At 35.6% G+C, this 23,938-nt stretch overlaps 1 protein-coding gene across 1 annotated transcript in view; it reads left to right on the plus strand.

The window, feature by feature from the left end:
* Positions 1 to 1,162: 1,162 nt before the first annotated feature.
* Positions 1,163 to 23,938, plus strand: part of fibcd1b (fibrinogen C domain containing 1b) — a 164,180-nt gene continuing 141,404 nt past the window's right edge. The window contains exon 1 of the mRNA XM_053485870.1: positions 1,163 to 1,391. Coding sequence (XP_053341845.1) covers positions 1,311 to 1,391 — 81 coding nt within the window. The 5' untranslated portion in view covers positions 1,163 to 1,310. The remainder of the gene's footprint in view (positions 1,392 to 23,938) is intronic.

The following is a 23,938-nucleotide window of genomic DNA, read 5'->3' on the forward strand; positions in this document are numbered from 1 at the left end:
TTTTCTATGAATTATTTGGAATAATTTCCATTCATGTATTTTATTAATTACATTTGCTATTTGGGGAGACTCACTGATGACATGACTATGTCTAATGCGGCAAGGAGAAGCAGTCTATTTATTTATTTATTTATTTTATTTTAACACTGCCCTGCACCACCTATGTAGAATATCTTGGACTTATAAATTTGAGACCTGAAATGATAAAAATGACCACTTTGGATTGGTCACTGGTAGGGTGAAACCAGAGAACGCAGTGAAAACCCAAAGAGATTTTAACCCATGGAATGATTTCGAAGTTGTGACCTGTAACTTTGAAGTTGATGTTCGATCCTCCACTTCATTTTCCTTTATATTGCTTTTTATTGCCTGATAGAGCACAGAGTCGAGGACGGAGAGTAATAGAGAAAGTCCAAATGTGTGCCATTAGCCTATTATACTCGGGTATTATAACAAATCCATTTTCACTGCATATGTAACCTCAGCAGATGTGTTTTCTCATTGGTTGCACATCATATGCACTAATCCTCCTATGGCGATTACTGTGGATCTCACTCGACTAGACCGCGGCTGCGGAGGAGTCGAGTCAAAACCGTCTGTTTAAGAAATAAATAAATAAATATATAACAGAGGTTCGGAAGGACCCGAGCGGTTGGAGCGGCAGTTGGGCGGAGCAGCAGCGCGCGCTCGGTCCGCGTTCTGCGTTTATAATCTAAACGGCGATTTTAACATGAAAGCCTGCTTCTCGCGCGCCCGGTAACCTAGGACACGCAGAGAAAAGCAACCCATTGGCCAGCACAGTCCCGCACGAGATGCCGCGAGCGCCGCGTTTTGCTACGGACAGATGAAAAGGATTATGCGTGTTTTTTCATACATAACTTCTTACAGCTAACGCTTTGAGTGCAGTTCAACAGTAGCCTAAACGTGATTTGGTGGACTACCTGTTTTTTTTTTTTTTTTGCTGGTAATTAACAAAATATCATCTCAAGAGGACGCTATTGCATTTTAAAAATTAAGGCGGCGAGCAGAGACTTATAGAGAAAATATTGGATTTTTGCTTTTCTCTCTCTCTCTCTCTCTCTCTCTTCTCTGTCTTGTTTTTAAAGTACAGGATGTTATTGTGTTTGGCGCTGATGTCCCAGCAGCCGTAGTATTCCAAACGGTCCCGGTACATCTCGGCGTATTTTTTCCTGTCTCTTGAATCCACATTTATCTGTCTTTTTTCGTGGAATAGCCGCGTTGGAAAGCTCTTCTTGCTGCTGATAATAGACAGACGGGTTGTTTCTTTCTTCTTCTTTTCCCCTTGGAGAATGGTGAGTGATCAATGGGGAGTGAACATGAATAGCTCATCAGAAGTCGAAGATGGACATGGACAGCGGGCTAAATCACAGGTGCGTGTGTGTGCGTGTGTGTGTCGCTTGGCCCACGCTCTTACTCTCTTACTCGAAGTTGTAATGCGAAAGGTCTTAGTGTTTGAGAAATAAACGCCCTAAACTCATACGTACATAGGCTACATATATACAAACATACACACGTTTAGTGCGTTAGAATGATATAGATGGGTATAAATCCTAAAACACATTTTGTCAACCCACACAAAGAGTTGTTGTGTGTGAATCACTGTGGAAAGGCTCATTTATTTACCATCTTACATCTCTTGACCCCTAAAAAAAAAGACACCATAAACACACAAACACACACAGCACTTCTTACACACTTGTGTGTGTGACACATACTGTAGACTAAACTGACACATGTGCAAACGTTTATTTCTGTGTGTTCATTGTGTATATTAATTGATTGGTTGATTTACTGAGAGAGAAGGAGACAGAGTCTACTGTGTCATTTATCAATTAAGAGCTGACTCACACGTTTGTAACACTTGTGTTGCATGTCGTGTCTTTGTTTTATTCTCTCAGTCTCAGGCTTGGCAGCGCCTCACACTTTAGGGTTGAATGGACCCTGTTTCTGTCACTATGTGTAAGCTGAGCAGTAGATCAGTAGGAGCTGAAATTGGCCCCTGTGTTTCCAGTTGATGCAAGTTCCAGAAGATGCAGCCAGGTTTATATGAAACATGACCGCTGGGTGTATATGAAAGACACTCAGTAGGCCTGCAGAGTCTGTTTGGGTTTTGTTCTTCGATGGACTGTTTACTGAGGGGTGTGTGTTTTTAGCAAATCAACAAGGCAAGATAGAGACATGTTGGATGTAGGTGCTGATCAAGCTTCAGAGACACACTATAGCAATTTCAGTGTGTTGAACTGCAATATATTCTTTTCTATTCACACTCTTGTAATTTTTACAGACTGGTTCACCACTTCAAATGCTTTTGGTTAGGGACTGTCGTGGCTGTTGGCACTCTTGCCCTACAACTCCAGGGTTGAGGGTTTAAATCTTGTCACCACCTGTGTACATGAGTCTTGCATGTTCTCTTGACCATTTGTGGTTCATGGTCAAAAGAACTGCATTGTACCTGTAGGCTAATTAGTGTTTTCAAATTGCCCATAGTGTGTTACTGGTGTGTGGGTGTATGCATGCGTGCACCTTGCAAAGGGTTGGTATCCCATCCAGGGTGTACTCTGCGTTGTGCTCTGATCTTCCTTGGATAGGCTCCATGCCCACTACAAACCTCCTCAGATTAAGTGGTATAAATTAGTAATGTATTGTTTACTCAATAGTGACAAGATAGTGATAATTAAAACTGCAACACAATTTAAGTACAGTACTTTGTAACCTCATCACCCCTGAGCACACACTCACATCATAATGTAACCAAACAATTTATATGGAATCCAGTTTTTCTTTGCTCTGACCGTGTTGGTAGTTTTTTTCTACACTTTTCCCTCTACCTTTCCCTTTTTGCAAAACTTATTCCTTTTACAATATTACTATCTGTGGAGATGTGACAATGGTGTGCGCTGTTGCACATTGAGTAGGCTTGTTTGATATTGATTTTTATACTGCTTGTGATTTACCATAAAAATCGCAATAAATGGTTTAATCTCCCAGGATCAATAGTCTAATAAAAGACAGGAAAACAAACATTTCCACTATTTTAGAGGGCAAAACTCCTCTAGTTCGTGGATATTAAGGTGGTACAGCAGTAATGTAATAAATAACTAAGTAACTAACTAGCTAACTAACTAACTGAATAAATAAATAAATAACTTCAAACTTTCTTATTATTATGATTACAGTTAACATTATCGGTAAAGTGTTGCATCTGACACAGCATTGTAGATTCGTTTAAAATCTTGATGGCATTCAAAAATAATAATAATAATAACAACAACAACAATAATAATAATAATAATGATAATAATGATAATAATAATAATAATAATAATAATAGCTAATAACTGATATTAAACAAATACTTGTCTAATAGCTATGTCAAACACAGATTGATACATTTTATTTTAACATGAATTAACTCCAGTATAACTGTAAATAGTTTTCATTTCTTTTGACAGAAAGAGAAGGCACATAAAGTAAGTAGGGACAGGACTTCCACGCCATGTCAGTTTAAAACATCTGCACAAATTATTACAGATTACCATAGAAATTATGGATATTAACTTGTTATATTGCACAAGTCTAACATTCAGCAATGGTTATTTGGTAGCACAGAGTGCAAAATCCCAGAGGTCTACAACACAGAATGGAGGTAAGGAGCTGTGTTTATGAAATCATTAAAGCATCAGCATGTAGACAAACAACTTGTCATGGATAAATCCTGAGGTGCTTAAATAATTGTGGTCCAATCAGATAACATCTTTGAATGTTACTATATGTGTCCTAGTTTTATAAAGTTTTTTTTTTTTTTTTAAATATGCCTCAACGCAGCTTATAAATAGAGAAGTTAGGGGGAAAGTTAAAAGGGTCTCTCTAGAAGGATCAGCAATTGCTTTATGGCAGTCCTGGGATTTGGATTTACAGCCCTCCCATTACTAAAGTTTTAAAAAATGTAATGTAATACACACTCCTGTGGTGACCACCAGTGTTGTGGCACAGCTAGCCACTGTATGGTTACCCCGGCACAACCTGTTTTTTTTTCTTTTTTTTAAAAATCCTTACTCTAGTGGCTGTCTATCTTTAGCCAAACATTTTTCATCAAGTTGCACTGCACCTAATCATATTACAGCAATGAATGTGGGGTATAGTAAAGATTTAAGCTGCTCCACATGACTCCCTTATTTCCAACTTTGCATCAGTAGGGGATGCTATTATAGTGTTTAAAATGTATTAACAAAAGAAAAGAACATTCATTGTAAAAACTAGACGTAGAGGTAGGATGGCTAAATCCTAGACAGATTTGGTCGGACCATCAACCAACCTGCTTTGGCTTATCAAACCTGAACCTCCAAACTTAATTAGGGGTTAAATAACAGTAAAGATTTTACAGCTAAAAGACATCAAGATGTTAACAACAGGCATCTTATAACTAGTTAAAAGAGCTACAATGTGTTAGATCAGAAGACATTTATATAAAGGCTTCTTTTCCATGAACCAGTCAGGATATCACAATTAATTGAATTAATTTAGAAAGGTTCAGTTTATTTATGGTAGTGTTTATTCACACTCTGTCTGCATGTAATGCACATGAATCACTTAATTCTAACACTTAATTGATGTTAAGCTAATATCGCTTACTCACTCACTGACCAATCATCTATACCGCTTTATTCTGTGTTTAGAGTCGCGGGGGGCCTGGAGCCTATCCCAGGAGCACAAGGTGGGGCACACCCTGGAAAGGGTGCCAATCCATCACAGGGCAGCTAAGCTAATATAAATTTTAATCTCATATAAAAAATCGGTAGGTTATGAGATAATCATAGAGGTCATTGGGAGATTTTGAAATCAGTGTGAGTGTATTCCAAACCCATGAACGATTCTGCATTTAAGGGAAAATTCCAGCTCCTTCAGTGTACTGTATGTTGTCCATGTAGCTTAAATATACTTTAACTGTAAAGTATGTTCTACATTTTATTCACATTAACTATCGCTAATAATATGTGGACATCTGACCATCAAACCATCAATGCTAAATGTTAATATGAAATTTATATTAATGCCCAATAGCAAAAACATTGTCATTAATATAAAGTTGGCCCCAGCTTTGCTTCTATAACAGTCTCAACTATTTTAGCTGGGTTTTTTTTTTAGCTAGCCACAAGATTTTGAAGTGCGGCTGTAGTGATTTCTGCTCATTCAACAACAAGAGCATTAGTCAGGTCAGGTTCTAGTGTTGGGTGGTTTGTTGTAGGTATTACAGAGATGTTCAAATTGGATTGATTTCGGGGTTCTGTTCTCTTCTACTTTTGGCAAACCATATCTTTATGAATGTTCACTTATACTGAATGAAAAATCACTTGCATTGTGGTTAATACTTAAGCCTATAAGATGCACAATTAAAAATTATGTAATACTTATCTCAGTTAAATTAAAAGTTGGTGAGTACCATACATTATTTTCTTTTAAGCAGTAACACCCAATATATTAGACTATTTAAGTTTTATCTATTATAAAGAATGAAATGAGGACACATTAGCGTGGATAAAATCTAAAAGCCAAATTTAATCAAGTAGTAGCATATAGTTAATGTATTTGCAACACGTTATATTAGCTGCTCTCTAAGTAACACAACTGTTTTTTTCCCCTTTTACACTGTTTCCATGCCCTAGTCATTATATAGTGTATTTTGCTATTTGTGTGGATCAGTCTATATTATACAGTATATTATATCTAGTATCCAGAAATAATAGTTTCTGTATAGTTCACCATATTATGACACATAGTGAACCAGAAATCCAGTGCACACTAATGTACCACAATGAGACAGCAGGCATGATGATGCATTTCTCAGACACTCTCAATTAAGAGGTGTTTCTTACTGCTGCTGTTCACAGTGCTTTACACAGAAAAGGGCTGACAGTTGTGTATAGAGAATTACAGCAAGTATAACTTTTATTTTTTAATGGTATTTCCAAATGAATTTTATTTTAAAGAATTTATTTTGTCACTATTTTCAGTAAAATAGTTTGGACAATAAATAAAATATAAGTACATGTTAGAATTAAACACCACTTAACAAAAAATAAATAAAAATAACACAGCATGCTTCCAGTGTTATTAAACAATCTTGAATCAGTATTGGGATAAAATTTATGTCAATAATGATGATGATGTGCTTTGGAAATTTTTACTTGATATACGGTACTGTAAATAGATCTATCAGCCTATCACACCACTGACATAAATTATTGACAATTGTCAATCAGTCTGCAGTTTTTGACTTACATCAATTTTTTACCCAGGTTTTTTGCTACAGGTCTTCAAAGTAAAACAAACACAGACTGTACCGAGGTGCACCTTTGATGTGTTAATGTTAAGGTGTGGTTTGTGTTGTGTCCTGTACTTGAGTAAAAGTAAAGATTTCTTAGGTAAATTATTGCTCAAGTAAAAGTCCTCAGTTTCCATGTCTGCTTGAGAAAAAGTAGAGAAAATCATAGTAAAAGAGTCTTTTTCTCTTGCTCACTCTCTCTCTGTGCTTCCAAACTGTGAATGTGTTATTTTTCGTCACTGTCTGAAACCACCTTCAGTTCTGAGTTCAAACGCCTGAACACCTCATGACTGCACGGTTTGTGGAAAGAATACATACCACACAATTGCGTATGATAGTCAGAAGGTTGTAAGTGTGAGTGCCACACACCTTTGTGCTTATATAACACAACACCACCATGTACAGATGTAGCGAATCGAAAGTATGTACTGTGGTAAGTTGTTGAAAGTAGAAAGTTGTTGTAGTATGTAGGGGGTAAAAGAAGAAAGTATCCACTAATACAGTATATGATCCGCTAAATATATGGGAAAACTGTAGTTAATACAGCAATAAAGTAAATGTACTGTACTTAGTTACCTACCAATTCTGATGTGAAGGATCAGAGAACAATAACAATAATACATTAGCATAGGACCAGTAAAACCTACAATGTTTTTCCTTACTGTTTCAGAATGGTTCTATATAATTCTGCACAACAACAAGAAGCTAAAGCTGCATGTTATTGCTGGCGGGTGACTATAGCAAGCAATAGATCACTGAAAAATAAAAAGTTGTTGCAGTAAAAATAAATAAATAAAAATCATTAAAATAAAATTGTTGCATTGTGTTGCATTTATGCATGATCAGACAGATATACGCTGCTTCAAGCATTAAACAATGAGACGCCACAGTGAGTCCAATTAGATTTTGGCAGCTGGCCACTTTTTGGTATATAGCACCGGCCCACACAAACTTGTTCTGAAACTAGACCTGTGTTATCGTCAATGTAGTTAGCAAACTAGCGCTGGTAGAAGCCAATCAGTTAGTTAGCCCGAGATGGGTGTGGGCCTGTTTTTTTTTCTTTTTAGCTATTCCAAAAACTCTTCTGCTGCGTTTTCATTTTTATTGGTTAATGATAGCTAACAATAAAACTATTATCAGTGTGCTGCTGTGACATGGCAGTGGAATGCTTTCCTGTAATACATTTTCATTGTGAAAGGCTCAGGTTTAACTTCAGGCAAAAAAATATATATTTGTGTATGTACAGACAAAACTTTTATTTATATAGATATGGAAATTAATAATAATTATATTTTTGCCATATCTGGGTAGTAAAGTTCTATAAAGCTTTAAAAGAATTTGTCTTGAAAATTCTACAGAACATTTTACAGGAATTCATATTCAAAGTTTTATACAAAAATGTATACGGTATGAGGTAACCCATAACACATAAAAGGGAGTGCTGTTGTACTGAATATCAGCCTAAGTACAGAAAATATGATAACATTGCTGACATTCAGCACAAAAACACGTATTAAGTTGTGAATTTGCTTTTATGCAGTACTAGGGTTAAACCCCAAATAGCGTGAAATGGAAAGCTAGTGCGCTAGAGTGTATAATCCCTTGTACCACACACAAAGTAGTGCCCTCGATCAGGGGTTAGAGACAGATTTAGAAGATAGTCTCTTTGTAACATGCAGCAGCCATACACAGAAAAACACAAACAGGTTAGAATCAATTAGGAACAACTTAGAAATAATAGCTAAGGAGACAAAACTGTGTTTAAGATGGCATAACATTATTACCTATATGACCAATCTTTGCAATGCTTCTCATCAAAATATTACTCAGGTGGAAAAAATTGTTGAACCACAAGTTTAAAAGGCAGGCAAGTTACACCAAGAGGGTCTAGTTAGACAATATATGTAGCCCACTAGACTAGGCCACAATGATTTTAAGAAACTAACTGAATGTCTGAAATATAAGTTGCAAAGCCAAACCAGTGGTACCTTTATTATGTATTGTTTTTTTTGTTGTTTTTTTAATGTGATTTACTGCTTGATGAAAGAGTGTAGCTACAAGGGATTCCATATGCATTGATACAAAAGTCACTGAAAATAACAATAACAACAAACACACACACACACACACACACACACACACACACACACACACACACACACTGTACCCCTAAGGTAGAAGTGTATTGGAGCTTGGTTCTTGGTTCATTATTTCAGTGATTTTCTAAAGAAACGGTTAAATGCTCTGACTTTTCAAATTGTTTTTACACTTATGCATGCCTGCTTATACAGTTCACATACACACACACACACTGTACACACATACACAACATATCAGTGGTTATGATTTGAATATCACTCCAAATACACAGATACACAGAGGCATGAATATCAGTCATAATAAAATGAGTCAGATCAGCACCACAGCAGAATGTGACATCTGGTGCACCATTATAAACCTAACAAAATTATTTTCCATCTTTACATCAGTTGATTTTTCAAATATGATTTAACCACAGTGCTACAAAAATTTAAATACTGTAACTTTTTATGCATAGAGTTGAATTATGCAAATTACACTGGATTTTATTTTTTAAATAAAATATAAATATCCTGGCATTAAAACTATGATATCACATATGGCAATATGTAGTAAGCTAAATTTTCGGTTCTTTCAAGTAAACACCTTTTGCTGTAATGACAGCTTTTCACACTCTTCGCATTCTCTCAATTAGCTTCAATAGGTTGTCATCTGATATGATTTTGGTTATAAAAGAAGGCTTCGATTATTGATGCCGTTCGATTATTGAAGAAGCCTTACCTACCATACAAGTTGTGTGCTCCTATATCTTACTGTACATCTCTCTTTGTTCTCTGTCGTACGTTTATAAATCGCCACTCCCATTGTGTTTCCTCATTCCTTATATGGTAAAACTTCATATGGTTGATCTATCTCCGGATATCTATGCAACTTCCTCTCTTTGAACCTAACCGGAACATTTTAATTACCTCTGTTCTTTGAAGCAACAGACATACGTGGTGCAAAGTGTTTGGCTCAAAACTTAAATAACCAGTCTATGCTGTTAATAAAGCAAAGAGAACATTCAGACACTATAATGTGTGCTGTGTACTCTATATGTGGGTGTTTCTTTCTCCCGGTTGGAGTGCTGAAGCTGGCCGGTAAGCATATCGAGGTGTGGTGGACACTCTAAGCAATTCTACCCCTACTTTAAACTTAACAGCATGCAATAGTATGTGGTGTGTGTATTAGGGGTGTAATGGTATGAGTATTCATACAGTACCATTCTGTACATCTGGACATTTGGTTTTATGCATGTTGTGAAGTAAGTGAAGACAGTGTAGCTGTGTTGAGTCTATTTTTTCCATTAATTTGGTTAATTCGAATGAATGTTAAAAGGCCAATTTTTAAAAAATTTAATTGTTAATTTTCTAAATTACAGTTGTACATGTTTAAATATATGTTTTTAAAGAATTCAGAAAAGTTTCACTCAGTATGAAGGAGAAATACAACCTTTTTAACTTCATAAATACCTCCTACAGCCTGCACAATTCCCAAAATGGGAATAACTGCATAACTACAAAAATAAATCTAAACGATAAATGGGCAACTTGTTCTGTAGCAAAAATTCACTTCAAAGCTGTATAAATGGTAGAAGTTCAGACAGTTTTGTTTTAAAAATATTGCTTCATTACATCCTAAGCAGTAATTTGCCTGTTTAAATTATATGATGCTCATTTGCACCAAGCTAGGCGGCTAACCTCAGATGAATGATGTATATTTTCTTCCGTTTGATCTTTAACAAACAAATTTATCTGGCTATTTATAAGGCTAATGCTTACCGGATTTAAGAAAAAAAAACCTAAGTTTATGTCTCAGTTGCAGTAGCTAAAATTATGAAAGTTATAAAAGACTTTTAATGCTTTCAATTTCCTCTGGGGAGAACAGAGGGGTCACTACGCTGTGCAAAATAATAACTCTGCCATCTTTAGCACATATTAAAATTTTCTTTTAAAGAACCATTGTTTACACTATTTTCTGTAGACAGTGTGTTATTTAGTACTGTTACACAATTTAGTGCGCCTGTAGAGACGCAGCCAATGCGTATTTTAAAAACAAATGGGTGTGCCTTCCGTATGTGTTCAGCAAACTATGCCCAATTTGCCACTGATTACAAGTTAAAGTCATGATAAACATAAAGAAATGTAATTTGATCTAAATGACATGCTACTGTTCAACATAAATGACATGGTAATATACTAGCATTGGTTAAAATAAATTTTAAATCAGCTTGTTACTGTAAAATATAACTGTAAATTTGTTTTATTTACATTTTTTCATCGAATAAGAAGAAACCTTAATTTTTTGGTGGCATAATTTAAGTATATAGCATGAAAGTTTCAGTTTTTGTATTGTTCACTTGAGTGTTGTTTGTGTCTTTCATACGATTAACTTATCCTTCATTTACTATGAACTATGAACTATTCTGTAGTACAATTTTCAGAATAGCACTAAACAGAAACAAAACATTTAGAAGACGTCTATACCATGAATGTTAAAATGAAAAAAAAAAAAAAATTAAATCAGCATGAACATGTTCAACATGCATGTTCCGAACCCCATTACTCGCTGATATTTTTTACTGTATATAACCTCAGTTCATAACAAAGAGCTTTTAATTTTATAATCTGAGAGATAATTCTATTGCCCTAGGTGTAACTAATCTAAATGAATAAATAAATACTTAAGGCTCAGCCTTCTTTTTTTAACCATCCTTTCGGTTTTACTCTTGCTTATTATAGGTTGTGACCAAAACCTTAACTCTTTGACTGGTACAAACATAGAAGAAAAGGGCAGACCAAAAGTCCAGATTCATCTTAAAGAAAAATAGATAAACTAGTTTTTCTATAATAAATGGTGCAGCATTATTTTTCTTAACTTGAAATGTAAAAAGTGCTTTCCTAGTAATAATATACAGTACATCATCTTCAAACATGAGTCAATTATCAAACTAAGCCTTTTAACTGCATGAATCTAATAAAAGCCCATCACAATCATAATAATATTACATCACCACAACGATTACTTCTACAGTAGCTGACTGCCTTGTCAGAATTCAATGAAAAGGTTACGTCTCATTCAGTGTCCTTTACACATTCCTCAACTAGTACATGTAATCTGGCTTTGCTGAAACATACTACTGTATAATATCAACACAGCAGTCAAAGATAAAAATGTGTTTATTATGTAAATTAATTTTGGTATATACTGTAGAGATAAAGGTTTTAAATGATTATGTTTGTAGTTATATTTGTTTAACCGTAACTAAATGTTAAAATTTCTGATTAAAAGAATACTCAATCTTCTGGGAATGCTTTTGTCTGGAAAAATGTATACAGTGTTGGTATTTGTACTTTGATGGCTGTTGTTTTCTTTTGGTATTGTTAATGGAAATCTGTTTTCTTTGTGTTTTATTAGGCTAGAGAGATCTGCTGATCTAGCAGGAGTAAGAGCTTTCCCTTAGCAAAGAAGGATCTCTTTTCCTGCAATTTAGAAGGGTACCAATTTAATTCATTGCCATTTTGGCATAACTTTTTAATGGTGTGTTTTAAAGTGCCTTTTAAAGCGAGTGTGTGTATGATCATTAAACCAGGCTGCTAGCTTTTTTAGTAGCCAACCACATTGTTCCTTTAATGCAGTAGAAAGGTGTAGTGCATACAGTATATTATGTCTGAGTCACTTTTTTTTTGTAAGCTGCACATACTGTACTAATATTCCTTTGGACCACCTTTAGCATCAATTATGCTGTGTATTCTCTGTAACATTGTTTCGACAACCTTATGCAATGCCACATTATTTATTTCCACCCAGAGTTGCATAAATTGTTGGCGGAAAACTTGTATTGATGACAGGAGAATCAAACAACAGGACTTTTAATGCAGTTAAGGTCAGGGGTCTGTAGTGGCCAATTCATGTGTGAAAATTATTTCTTCACATACTCTTTTATACTCTTTTACAATTTCAGCCTCATGACTTTTGGCGCGTGTGTCCTGGAATATGTGAATGTGCATTAGGGAAGAAAAAAAGCTGGTAATTTAGTACATTTGGGTCAGTGTTGCCACAAAATGTAGCTGAACCTAGACATGGCTAATTGCAGCAACCCAGTTCATAACACTACCCTCAAAGTCTTGTATAGTGGGCAGTATGCATGATGAGTGCATCTATTCAAGAATTCTCTTCTTCCCCTGATGAGCCCATCAATCTTGAATCGTGTTAGTCTGGACTCATTAGACAACATAGACTCATCTCACCTGATGTTTTTTCCGACTGCTGTAAAGTCCAGTTCGTCCGTTCCAGATTAGCCTCACTAACAAATGGTTATCTTAATGATGTACTGTTTAGCCGTTTAGTCCTAATCATATAAGTTCTAACTGTGTAATGTGTGTGGAAATTTTCATTGTATAAAAAAAGGCTCTAAAATCTACTTCAATTTTTTTTTATGATGTAACCTTTTTTTACAATTATGTAAATTCCAAGGTTTAGGTGATCTCTGATTTATGACTTGTGATTTTTCTCTGACCACATTTCCTCTGCTAAGTTAATGGTTCAGCACTATTCTTCAAGGTTTAAATAACACATTAAACAGTTCTTAAATCAATTTCACGAATCTCCTTAGTTAAAACTGAGGGAAAATAGAGTAGAAACATATTTTTTCATGACCACAGGATACATCTTTTAATTACAATTATATATTAATCAGTGCAGTAATTAACCAATTGAAGGCTTTAAACAGTTCATTATTTAAATATGACTTTTTTTTCTTTGCAATGCACTGTATATTGCTGACAAATGTCAGTATAAAACCAAGAGTGTTTGTTGCAAGTGGCTTATTATACCCTATTAAATCTCCATCTACTACTTTTACTACTATTGCTGTATTGCTGAAATATGAACTTTAATTAGTTTAAATTATGTAATGAGTAAACTTTTTTGTGCTTGTAAAAAAACAACTTTATGTTCATTTATTACATAAATTTCCAGAATTGTTGCACATGTCTACATTAGCAATATAATATTTTTATTACATAAATCCTTTGTCAGCTATACAATAGTTTCATCTGCTATGAGTAATTAAGATTTTAGATAAGTCTTGGATAATAGTTTTTTTAGCCTTGATTTAAAAAAAAAGGTGCTAACACTGCATTAGTTATGAACTAGTTATGAGTTAACATTTCATGTTAATTGTTAAAAGTTTATGTCACTTTTCCGGGAGCTTGGAAAGCTGTGCTGCATTGGGACTAACCTGGGATCAAGGACACTGTTTGGCATGGGTGCTGTGCATGAGCTTGGAAGCTATCCTTAAAACTTATGTAGATGCTAGGGTTTGGGCCCAGACAGGATATTCCTTTTCAAGAGTCTTTGGTAGGAGCTAGTCTGCTAGCTGCTAGGGTTTAAGGCTTAAGAGGCTGCTTTGTGGGCCAGTAGAAGACCTTGACAGACTCGTAAAGTCTTTAAAGCTGGGGAATAGAGGCAGCATGTTGTTCTTAAAGCTAGAACGTGGGACCAGCATGATGTCACCACAGCTAAATAAAAAAAAAAGCAAACATGACTGCATCAAAGCAAGGGACATGTCTTTAAAGCTAAAGTGTGAAGAGAGCATGACATTCTCAAAGCTACCGTGTAGAACAAGAACAATATTTCTAAAGAAAGGCAATGGTGCCAGCACAACACTCTTAAATCCAAGTGCAAATAGGATGTTTTCAAAGGTAGACAGGATCACAGGGCATGTGTTTAAATGTGTAATATTAAAACCTGTAGATGCAGACCTCACTTACTTAATTACAATTATAATTAATTATATACATTCTCTATACTCCTTATCTTGTGCAGGGTCATAAGACGCCTGGAGCCTATCTCAGGGGACTTGGAGCACTAGGTGGGGTACTACAGGGTACCAGTCCATTGCAGGACACAAGCATGCATATGCTTACACACTCACTCACACACCACAGGCACTTTGGAATCAATTAGCATACCCTGTATGTCTTTGGACTGTGAGAGGAAACCCATGAAGCACACAACAGGCAAACACACAAACTGCATGTGCACAGACCTGTTATTTCCCAATAGAAATGTCTTCAGCTAAAAAGAAAGTGAAGATATAAACCATCATCTGCACTATTTTTTACTTTTTTAATTACTGTGTGGTTGGAAAATTAATAAAAAAAAATACACACACAAAAACAATTAAAGCTATTGGCTTACTGACAGAGACATGAGCATGCAAATATTACTGCTTAATGAAAAACACTCTCATTATGACTGATGGGTAAGCCTTGTCACAGTAGTTTAACAAACCCTGATTATTGGCAACTCTATTGTCAGATACTTGTTCTAGATTGGTTTAAATTACTCTCATCCCCCTGATTTGAGGAGGGGAATGATGAGGGTTCAGATTAAGTGCTAGGAATGTTTGCCTACCCTCTCTGTCTACTCATTTCAAAGCTCCTTGACTTAATATCATTAAAACATACAGTAAAATTATTATCACTAGCCTGCTAATGTGCATGTTTAGCATCTCAATTTAACACACTAGAAGGACAAAAATACACAACAAGGTGAAACAAGAAACCTTTTGCAGATTGCATGTTCATCTTCCCCTTTGGTAATCTGCTTAACCCTCCTATTATCTTTGGGGTCAATTTGACCCCATTCAATGTTTAAAGATTTAAAATAAATGACAAAAAAAAAAAACTTTTTGCTTCATATTCAGTTACTTTTATACATAAACTTGGGTAACATTTTATTTATGAAAATGTTTTTTGGAGGTTAAAATTGCTGGGGTCAAATTAACCCAAGGATAAAAGATGTTAGTAAATTTGAAGGTAACAGGAAGGTTAGTGCGCATTATTACTCAGCTTTCACACAGCTCCTCTGTTTCCTCAACTGTGACTAACCTAAGACTAAACTGTTAACGGTACTTTTTCCTGTGTTTTCTTTCGACATCACACATTTCATATCTACTCAAAATAAGAATTCAGTAGGCAGATGTAATATAATCTTGGTAGTGACCTTTGGATCAGGCAGTGGTAGCTCAGAGGGCTAAGGCACTGGGTTACTGATCGGAAGATCGGCGGTTCGATCTGTTGGGCCCTTGAGCAAGGTTGCCACTGTTGGGCCCTTGAGCAAGGCCCTTAACCCTAACTGCTCCAGGGGCGCTGTATCATGGCTGACCCTGCGCTCTGACCCCAGTTACGCTGGGATATGCGAAGAAGGAATTTTACTGTGCTGTGAAATTTATATGTGACAAATAAAGGCTTAACTTAACTGCTAGTGCAGCAGCTGCCAGATGTGGCAGAAGTACACAAACAAAATACTGTACAATTGCTTTCCTAGAAATTTATTGCACTACAAGTAGAAATACCACTAAAAAAAATTCATTCAAGTAGAAGTATTAAGTTCATCATCTAAAATGTATTTTAAGTACAAAATAACTAGACCAAAAAATATTTTCTGCGGAAATCTAATATATATATTAGATTTCCGCAAAAAAATAAATACTGAATAAATAACTGTACAATTCATTAGCTATGCTCCAGTGTTTTACAAGTTCAAAAATGTTGGAGGCATTCCAAGAGATGACATGTTTTAGGGCAATTTATTAAAAAATAAAAATAAAATTATATTAATTATTTGATGGTTGGTTTAGACATGGAAAGAGGGGTAAAAATTCATTAAAGTAGTCTGCATAATTAAACATGGGCATACTGCAAGCATACTGAGGGTACAAGACACCCTCAGCTTGTTATGAAAAAATTATGTGGGTATTGGAGAGAAAAACAAACCTGCTTAAGTTTGGTTTGCACCTCTTATAAAGTATGTAAACTAGTTAACTAAATCCCTTCTAATCTTACTTTGACAAGCGTACCCATTTAAAATGTTTGAAAAAGAAGACAGAAGAATCTGCAGCCCAGAGACCAAGTGGGCAGGATTCGTTGTCCAGGTAACCGTGAATCACTTTAGTGTGCTAACCAATTTGCACTTTCATAATGACCTGCCAGTCATTTCTATAAGTTAGAGTTTAAGGAATTGCTTAGTTCCTGTCCTTACCACGTGAGATAGCTTACTTATTTTTAAAGCAATGTGTTAAAATTACATAGGCTATTAGTCTGCATCAGATAAATCTGTTTAGGAATGTCACCATCCATCTTGTAAATGAATCAAATCACATTCAATCACAGGCTATAAAAATCTATATTTTATTATAGTAACGTGTGGAATTTTCATAGTAGCAGCAATAGGTATCCTAACTGCTTATATTGCCAAGGTGCGACACAGAGTAAGCAATACCTGCTTTGGTGATGTTGCAGAATGTTCCAAATAGAGTAATTTTTTTTGTTGCTAAATGAGGTTCCTTAAACAATTTTCCCTGCACAATAAGCATGGAGCACCGAGTTTTTCGTCATGCCAGATGCATGTTGGGTTGAATTTCAAGACTTCCCTTACCAAAAATGTAATGTCCATTACACCCAACACTGGCATTAAATACTAGTTTTATAAATAGTGAACTATTTTATATCCATTTCATATCTTATTTCTTGTTTAGTTTATACTATGATTGGCTGCACATGTTTGTTTTGTTTCGATTTTTTTTGCCTCTGAAAGGGATTAGCGGAAAGACAAAGAAGAATGAAAGGCTTTTGGCATGACACAATTACATAAAAATATCACATTATAGAAGAGATTAGGGTTCACCAATCGAAGTCATATACATATTTTAAGAGGCACACACAACAGCTTGAGGCATAAGCAGAGTGACTTTGGAGGCCCCAGAGCCTTTAGACTTAGAGGGGCACGCTTTTGGGCCACCGCACCTTTGCTATCAAGCACCGCTCTCACTGGCCAGATTACGCTGCAAAACACACCATAACCACAAAGAAAAAGGTAACCTTTGTATTTTAGAAATGATAAATACATTTAAATACTGCTGAGTCTATCACAATGCCTCATGGGATTAATGGACAGTCACTAATAATTTATGTATACATTTCGTTAGGATCCTGTTTGTGTACAGTATATGCATTAAACAAAAATCTATCTGCTAACTACTAGGTTACTAACTACTACTTACTATTACTACTAGGTTACTAACTAATGCTAATCATTTTTGACTCACTTTCTGAGAAAATAAATCTAAATTTTGTAATTGAAGTTGGAGAACGGCAAAATTGGTAATTTTTAAATAATAAATCAGCATCATGATGTCAACTGTCAGAGTCTGCACACAGCACAATCCTCTGGGCTGAAATTTTAAACAAAACTGGCATCCCACATTTTCATCTTGTCATTTTTTTTGTTCTTCAGGACAAACTTGTGTGGCAAAGTGGCTTTACTATATGTTTTATTAAATATTTACTTGCTTGAGTCAATAACTGACACATTGTGTTATGGATAGCATAGGACAGGAGATCTAAACTTTTTTACACTATTTATAAATTACTTTATCAGAAGTCCCTGCTCTGTGCAGACAGTCTAGCTACACCCCGGCCGTAGGTATATAATAGCCTTCATTTATTTATTTGGTGGAAGTCCTTGTTTATATATTAAATTCTGTGCATTGCAAGGAGTAAATAAAGAGCAATGCAATGGTAGAGATCTAGCCAAGTATGTTATGACTACTTGATAGGGAGGAAAAGTCAGGGTACTTGTTTATCAGATACATGGTCAAGTATTTTAAGCCCCTTATTGCATGCCACCCACTTCTTAAACTGGAATTACCTTTGTTGATATACAGACAATTTTTACAACTTTACATCTTTTGCCACTTGGGCAGCTCGGGCCATATGTATGGCGGACTATGGTGCACTGCATGTCCTGGTGCCTTTCTACCGTGGCCAGAATGAGCCTGTCACCACTTTACTCACCAGTTTACTGGTATATCATTAATAATTGATGTTAATGTAATCTCTTAATGTTTTGGTGCTAGTGTAGTGTACATTTACCTTACTTTAACCATAATAGTCTGTGTTTCAGCTATATGGTTTCATTGTTGTACAGCCATTAAAATTCATCTTTCTCTTTTAAAAACTGAAAGGTACATTTAATAGGACATCACTTTGACTTCTTAACAAATTAGCAGAATGCTTTGCGACAGTACAGAATAACAATTTCCACTGAAAACATATGCAATTAAAGCATTACCGTATAGGGTTTTTTATATAGGGTTTCATTCTACAAGCATTTCAATCATGTAATTTTATACAAGTCTAACACTAGTCAATATAAAGTTTTTCACTCTTTATCCCCAAGACAATGGACACGCATGAATAATTAAACCTAAATCTTAAAATGGTACTTGTCAGAAACATTGCAATCTTTAAATAATTATACCAACGGCAGCCACCACATCTTCAACATCCTGTGTATTGGTCTTAGATTCCACAAGGATTGAACTGTACTGTAGGGGTTCTTATGAAATTTTTATAATTTTGTTTTCATCATAAAAAGATTTTTATTAGATGCATTATTACTTCATTTGTTGCCTTTGCAATGGCTTTTGAGATGGTTTTGAGATCTGGGATGTGTAAGCCACATCATATGATTTTTATCAATTTACAGTAATACTCATAAAACCATTCAGTTTGCCCTTGGGGCACTTTTCCTTATAGAAATGTTTCATCGCAGGATAAAGGTGATCTGTCAGAGTAACTGTGCATTGATTTTCAGTGACTCATCTCTGTGTGATGAAAAGTGGAGATACATCATGCCCAGACAAATGCCACCCAAAGCATTAAAACAGAGCCATCTGGTTGCCATTTACTTATAACAAGTATCTGTTAAGAAATAAAAATGATTACATTGTATTTTAATGATGGCAAATTCAGGTTGCCTTGTCACCTCATAACTTGAGTGCCTGTGTGGAGTTTCTGTGCATGTTCTCCACTTTGTCTACAGTTTTTTTTTTTTTTTGGTTTTCTCTGGATCAAACAGATGCAGAGGAATCTAGATCCAACAGTATACCACCACAACCCTGAACAGTATAAAGCTGCTGCTAAGACGTGATGAATTATTAAATGAGTCCCTTTCATAAGATTGTTTTCAAAAAGAAATCTGCCTTCTAGACATTTACAAAGAATCTTTTACTGCTTTAACTTCTGACTTATTATTCACTTGCTCATATTAAAGTAGGTGCACTCTTTGGCAAACAGTTTAAATCTTTAGACCGCTTTGCTTGTCCTGCTAAAACCGGCAAAAGAGTCCTACTGTACAATCAAGCATTTCCTGTCATATAGGGTTGAAAGCAATCCCTTTCAATAGTCATATTTTTAACCATTCAAAAAACCTTTAAGGAACCCTTGAAAGGTCTTTTTAATAGATCGAGAAATGTAAAGCCCTTTTCAGACATGGGACTTCATTAGGCTGCTAAAGTGACACCTTTCTGTCATTCAGGCATTGGTCACTTTTATGTAAATGTTTCCCATAGACACATTCATTCACAACTGTGACAGATAGGCACATTCACAATTTTCTGTACTTGTGAGATTGAACTGGCTCATCAAGCTGTCTTGAAATCTAGTCTTTAGTGCAACGAAAGAGACATTTCTTGACGTCAGACATTTGAATTCACACCAGGAGAGTCTCAAGATTGTCTGAGAATAGGTTGCAGCTTTTGTCTTCTCGCTTTTCCTGCTGTGTCTATGATCACACAAACATTGTCCTGTTCTGCGTTTACTCTGCATATATTCTGTGATGAAATAGCCACAATATTGTGGATATTGGTAAAGTGTGATTTGTGACCTACTAATATACGGAGCAACATTTTGCATCATAATCTTGTAGGTCACTTGTGCAGTTATTATTATCTTGTACGTCCCTTGTACAAATTGCGATTGTGAGTATTGTGACAGAAAACTGACCACAGTGACCATGACCATAAAGACTAAGAAGGTGACTGAAACCAGTCTCAAACCTTAGGGGTTGACGATGCCAATCACTTTTTCACAAGTGTTTTTGTGAATTAAATTGTGAATTGTAGCAACCTAGAAAAAAATATGTACACAAACAGTAGATGGTTTTCTTTCCAAAAAGTTTATCGCCAAATAAGTGTTTGTTATTAAATTAGTGTTAAAAATAAAAAATAGACGTATGTCAAATTCTTGTCTCCACATGCTTTGGAGACCCGCCCGCGCACCTAGCGCTCCATTCACATGCAAGACGGCTCTATTCAAATGTAAGTAAATGCTAATAGCTGTGTTGTTTGGGGGAGTGATGTGCTGATGCATGTCCGTGTTCAACAGAACAGAAAGGGCTTGAATGAAGGAACAAAAACTATTTTTGTATATTTTCATGTAAATATTCTTATACGCACATACAAATCTTTCCATGATAAAATGACTCGTGGCATAAATTCACACTAAGAGCTTCAGTTTTAAATAATTATTCAACGCTGGACACAAAGAGCAAAAAATCATGATAAAAATAATCAGAATAATAATAATCATGCTTATTTGCTGTTGTATCCAGCTTTGAAAAATTATTTGACCACGAATGGCTGGAATAACTGAAATAAAGCTGCTTACATCGTGCATGCTTTGCAATGCAAAAAAAATGCAGTGATTATTTAGCAAGAAAGACAATAATGAGTAGTTCTAATAAATAAAAAAGTGCACACAGAGTAAACCTACTGCATATAAACCAGACAAGACCTCTATGGTATGTGTGCGGGAAAGTATAAAAATCAATGCTGTTTCAATCAATAATTATCACTTACATCTTTCAGTGTACAGAGTTGTATGGCAAAAAACAGCATTAGTTATTTTTTTATGTATGATTTATTTATAACAAATACACAACACAAAAATAAACAATTAAAACATACAAAAAACACAATCACACAAGACAATAGAAAGATACACTACAATAAAAAGTTATGGAGAAAATTACAGAAACAATCATATTGGAATGAATAGCATTATAAGGACAAGTGAAACAGAGAGTACAAAAGAAGAAAAGAGAAAAAAAAAAAGGGGGGGGAGCACAGACATACATGCCAAAGTCTTCCTAAACTACTGCAGATTCGGTGAACTGAAGAGATTCAACATAATTAAGAAAAAGTTGCCAAATTTTTTAAACTTGAACCTAAGTACCACATAGTGAATGTTTAATCTTCTCCAACTTCATAAAAGTAAGGGCATCTTTTATCCAGAGAGATCGAGTAGGGGGGTTAGAGCCCTTCCAGTGCATTAAAATAACACGTCTTGCCAGGAGAGTAAGAAATGCAACAAGTTCAACAAAGTAAGAGGGCATGGAGTACCCACTGGGTAAAACCCCAAACAGGCCAATCAAAGGTTCTGGTAGGATCTTAACTGAGGTAATGGCTAACAGAGAGTCAAAGACAGATGGCCAAAATGAGAATATAACCGGGCATGACCAAAACATATGGATGAGATCAGCAGGATCACAATGACATTTATCACAGTTAGAGACAGTGCCAGGGTATATACGAGCCAGTTTACATTTGGACCAATGGACTCTGTGCACCACTTTGCACTGCAGAACTCCATGACGAGCACAGATAGAAGAGGTATGTATTCTTTTCAAGACTATGTAGAGCATGTAGTGACAACGGAAGGCACAACAGAGAAGTAAGAGATGAGGGAGCACAGGAGGCAGCCTCAATTTGCAGCCACGGTGGTGGTTTATTGCTGAAGCACCACCAGTACAAAATGTAACGAATGTTTGCAGCCCAGGAGTAAAATAAAAAGTTAGGTAATGCTAAACTGCCCATATCTTTAGTTTTTTGAAGGATATCTTTCCGGATTCGGGGGACCTTTTTATTCCATATAAAGTGAGAGATGCAAGAGTCGAGTGAATGGAAAAAATGTTTAGGTATATAAACAGGCAGGCATTGAAAAAAGTATAGAAATTTAGGGAGCACATTCATTTTGATACAGTTTATGCGGCCGGCTAAAGATAAAGGTAAAAGAGACCAACGTTGGGTGTCGTGAGTCAGTTTGGCCTGAAGTGGGGAGAAGTTAGCTTTAAACAGATCCGAATATTTTCTAGTGACCCAGATATTTGAACGATTCCAGGGAGACCTTAAATGGTAATAAAGAGAAAGTATAAGACAAAGCTGCGTCATTAAAGAGCATAAGTTCACTTTTGTGCAGATTCAATTTGTAACCAGAAAATTGGCCAAAGTTCTTCAGCAAGTCCAGAAGTGAAGGAATGGATTGATCTGAGATAAACAGTAAAAGATCATCTGCATATAAAGACAATTTATGCTCAGTACCTCCTCTGAAAACACCCTGAATCTGATTGGTTCTAAGGGCAATTGCTAAAGGCTCAATGGCGATGGCAAACAGCAAGGGAGAAAGCGGGCAGCCCTGCCTGGTTCCACGCTTCAGAAGGAAAAAGTCAGAGAAATTATTATTTGTACGAACCCGGGCCAGGGGGGATAAATATAAGAGCTTTATCCAAGAAATAATTACATCACCGAAGCCAACCTTTTTAAGAGTAAAAAACAGATATGACCACTCCACACGGTCAAATGCCTTTTCTGCATTCATTGAAATAATAAATTCGGGTATGTCTAAAGATGAAGGCGAATAAAGAATATTTAGTAGCCGTCTGACGTTATGAAAAGAATGCCTGTTTTTAACAAAACCGGTTTGATCTGGGGAGATGATTGATGGCAAAATAACCTCTAATCGTCTTGTAAAACAGCATTAGTTATACCATAAAGGTAGTTCGATTTTTAAAAATAACCATTCAATATGCCAATATAGTTATAAAGAAAAGTTTTTATTGAGAAAAAGAGGGGTTTAAAGATGGCTGCAAACAAGGACAAGGTCAAGCAGCAGACTCTGGGGATGAGAAATCAACAGACTAGCAAAGGGTGAAAACAAATCTCTGCTGAATTAATCCCTCTTTTTTTTTCAGTATTTTGCTTTGCTCATTCTCTATAAATAAATGCTCTAAATAACAATATTTTATTTGGAATTTAAGACAAATGTTGCCAGACAGCAAAACAAAACTGTACATTTTACCAAAACACACCCATAGAAGGTAAAAAATTAATCAGCTTTAATATTAATAGCACACAGCATGTTAACATTTCTTATCAGCTATATACACCAGTAAACTGGTGACAGGATAAAGGACAACCAAGACTCACCCAGGCCAGTTGTTTGACTCCTTTTTAACACCTAATGATAACTGAAATCACCCAACCATTTTCTGTCCTATTCATTGTGTAGTATTGTCTATTTATTTATTATTATTGCAGTAAATATAACTGCTTAAAACAGCAGTTTTTTGTCTGAATAAGTATCATAAATTAAAAAATTTTAATTTATTGGATGGCAACATTTTCCACATATTTCATTCTGTTATTGTTTCATGTAGATTATAAAGAAACAGAAACCAATAGAATAGCCTATGCTTGACTAAAGAACAATTTTTCCATTTTGCAACTAGCATTAAAAGGCTCTCAAAAACATCCAAAAAAGATGCCCAGGGTTCCTGCTCATCTGCGTGAATGTGCATTAGGCATGCTGCAGGGAGGCATGAGGACTG

The sequence above is a fragment of the Clarias gariepinus genome, chromosome 24 (assembly GCF_024256425.1).
Source record: "Clarias gariepinus isolate MV-2021 ecotype Netherlands chromosome 24, CGAR_prim_01v2, whole genome shotgun sequence".
Taxonomy (NCBI): domain Eukaryota; kingdom Metazoa; phylum Chordata; class Actinopteri; order Siluriformes; family Clariidae; genus Clarias; species Clarias gariepinus.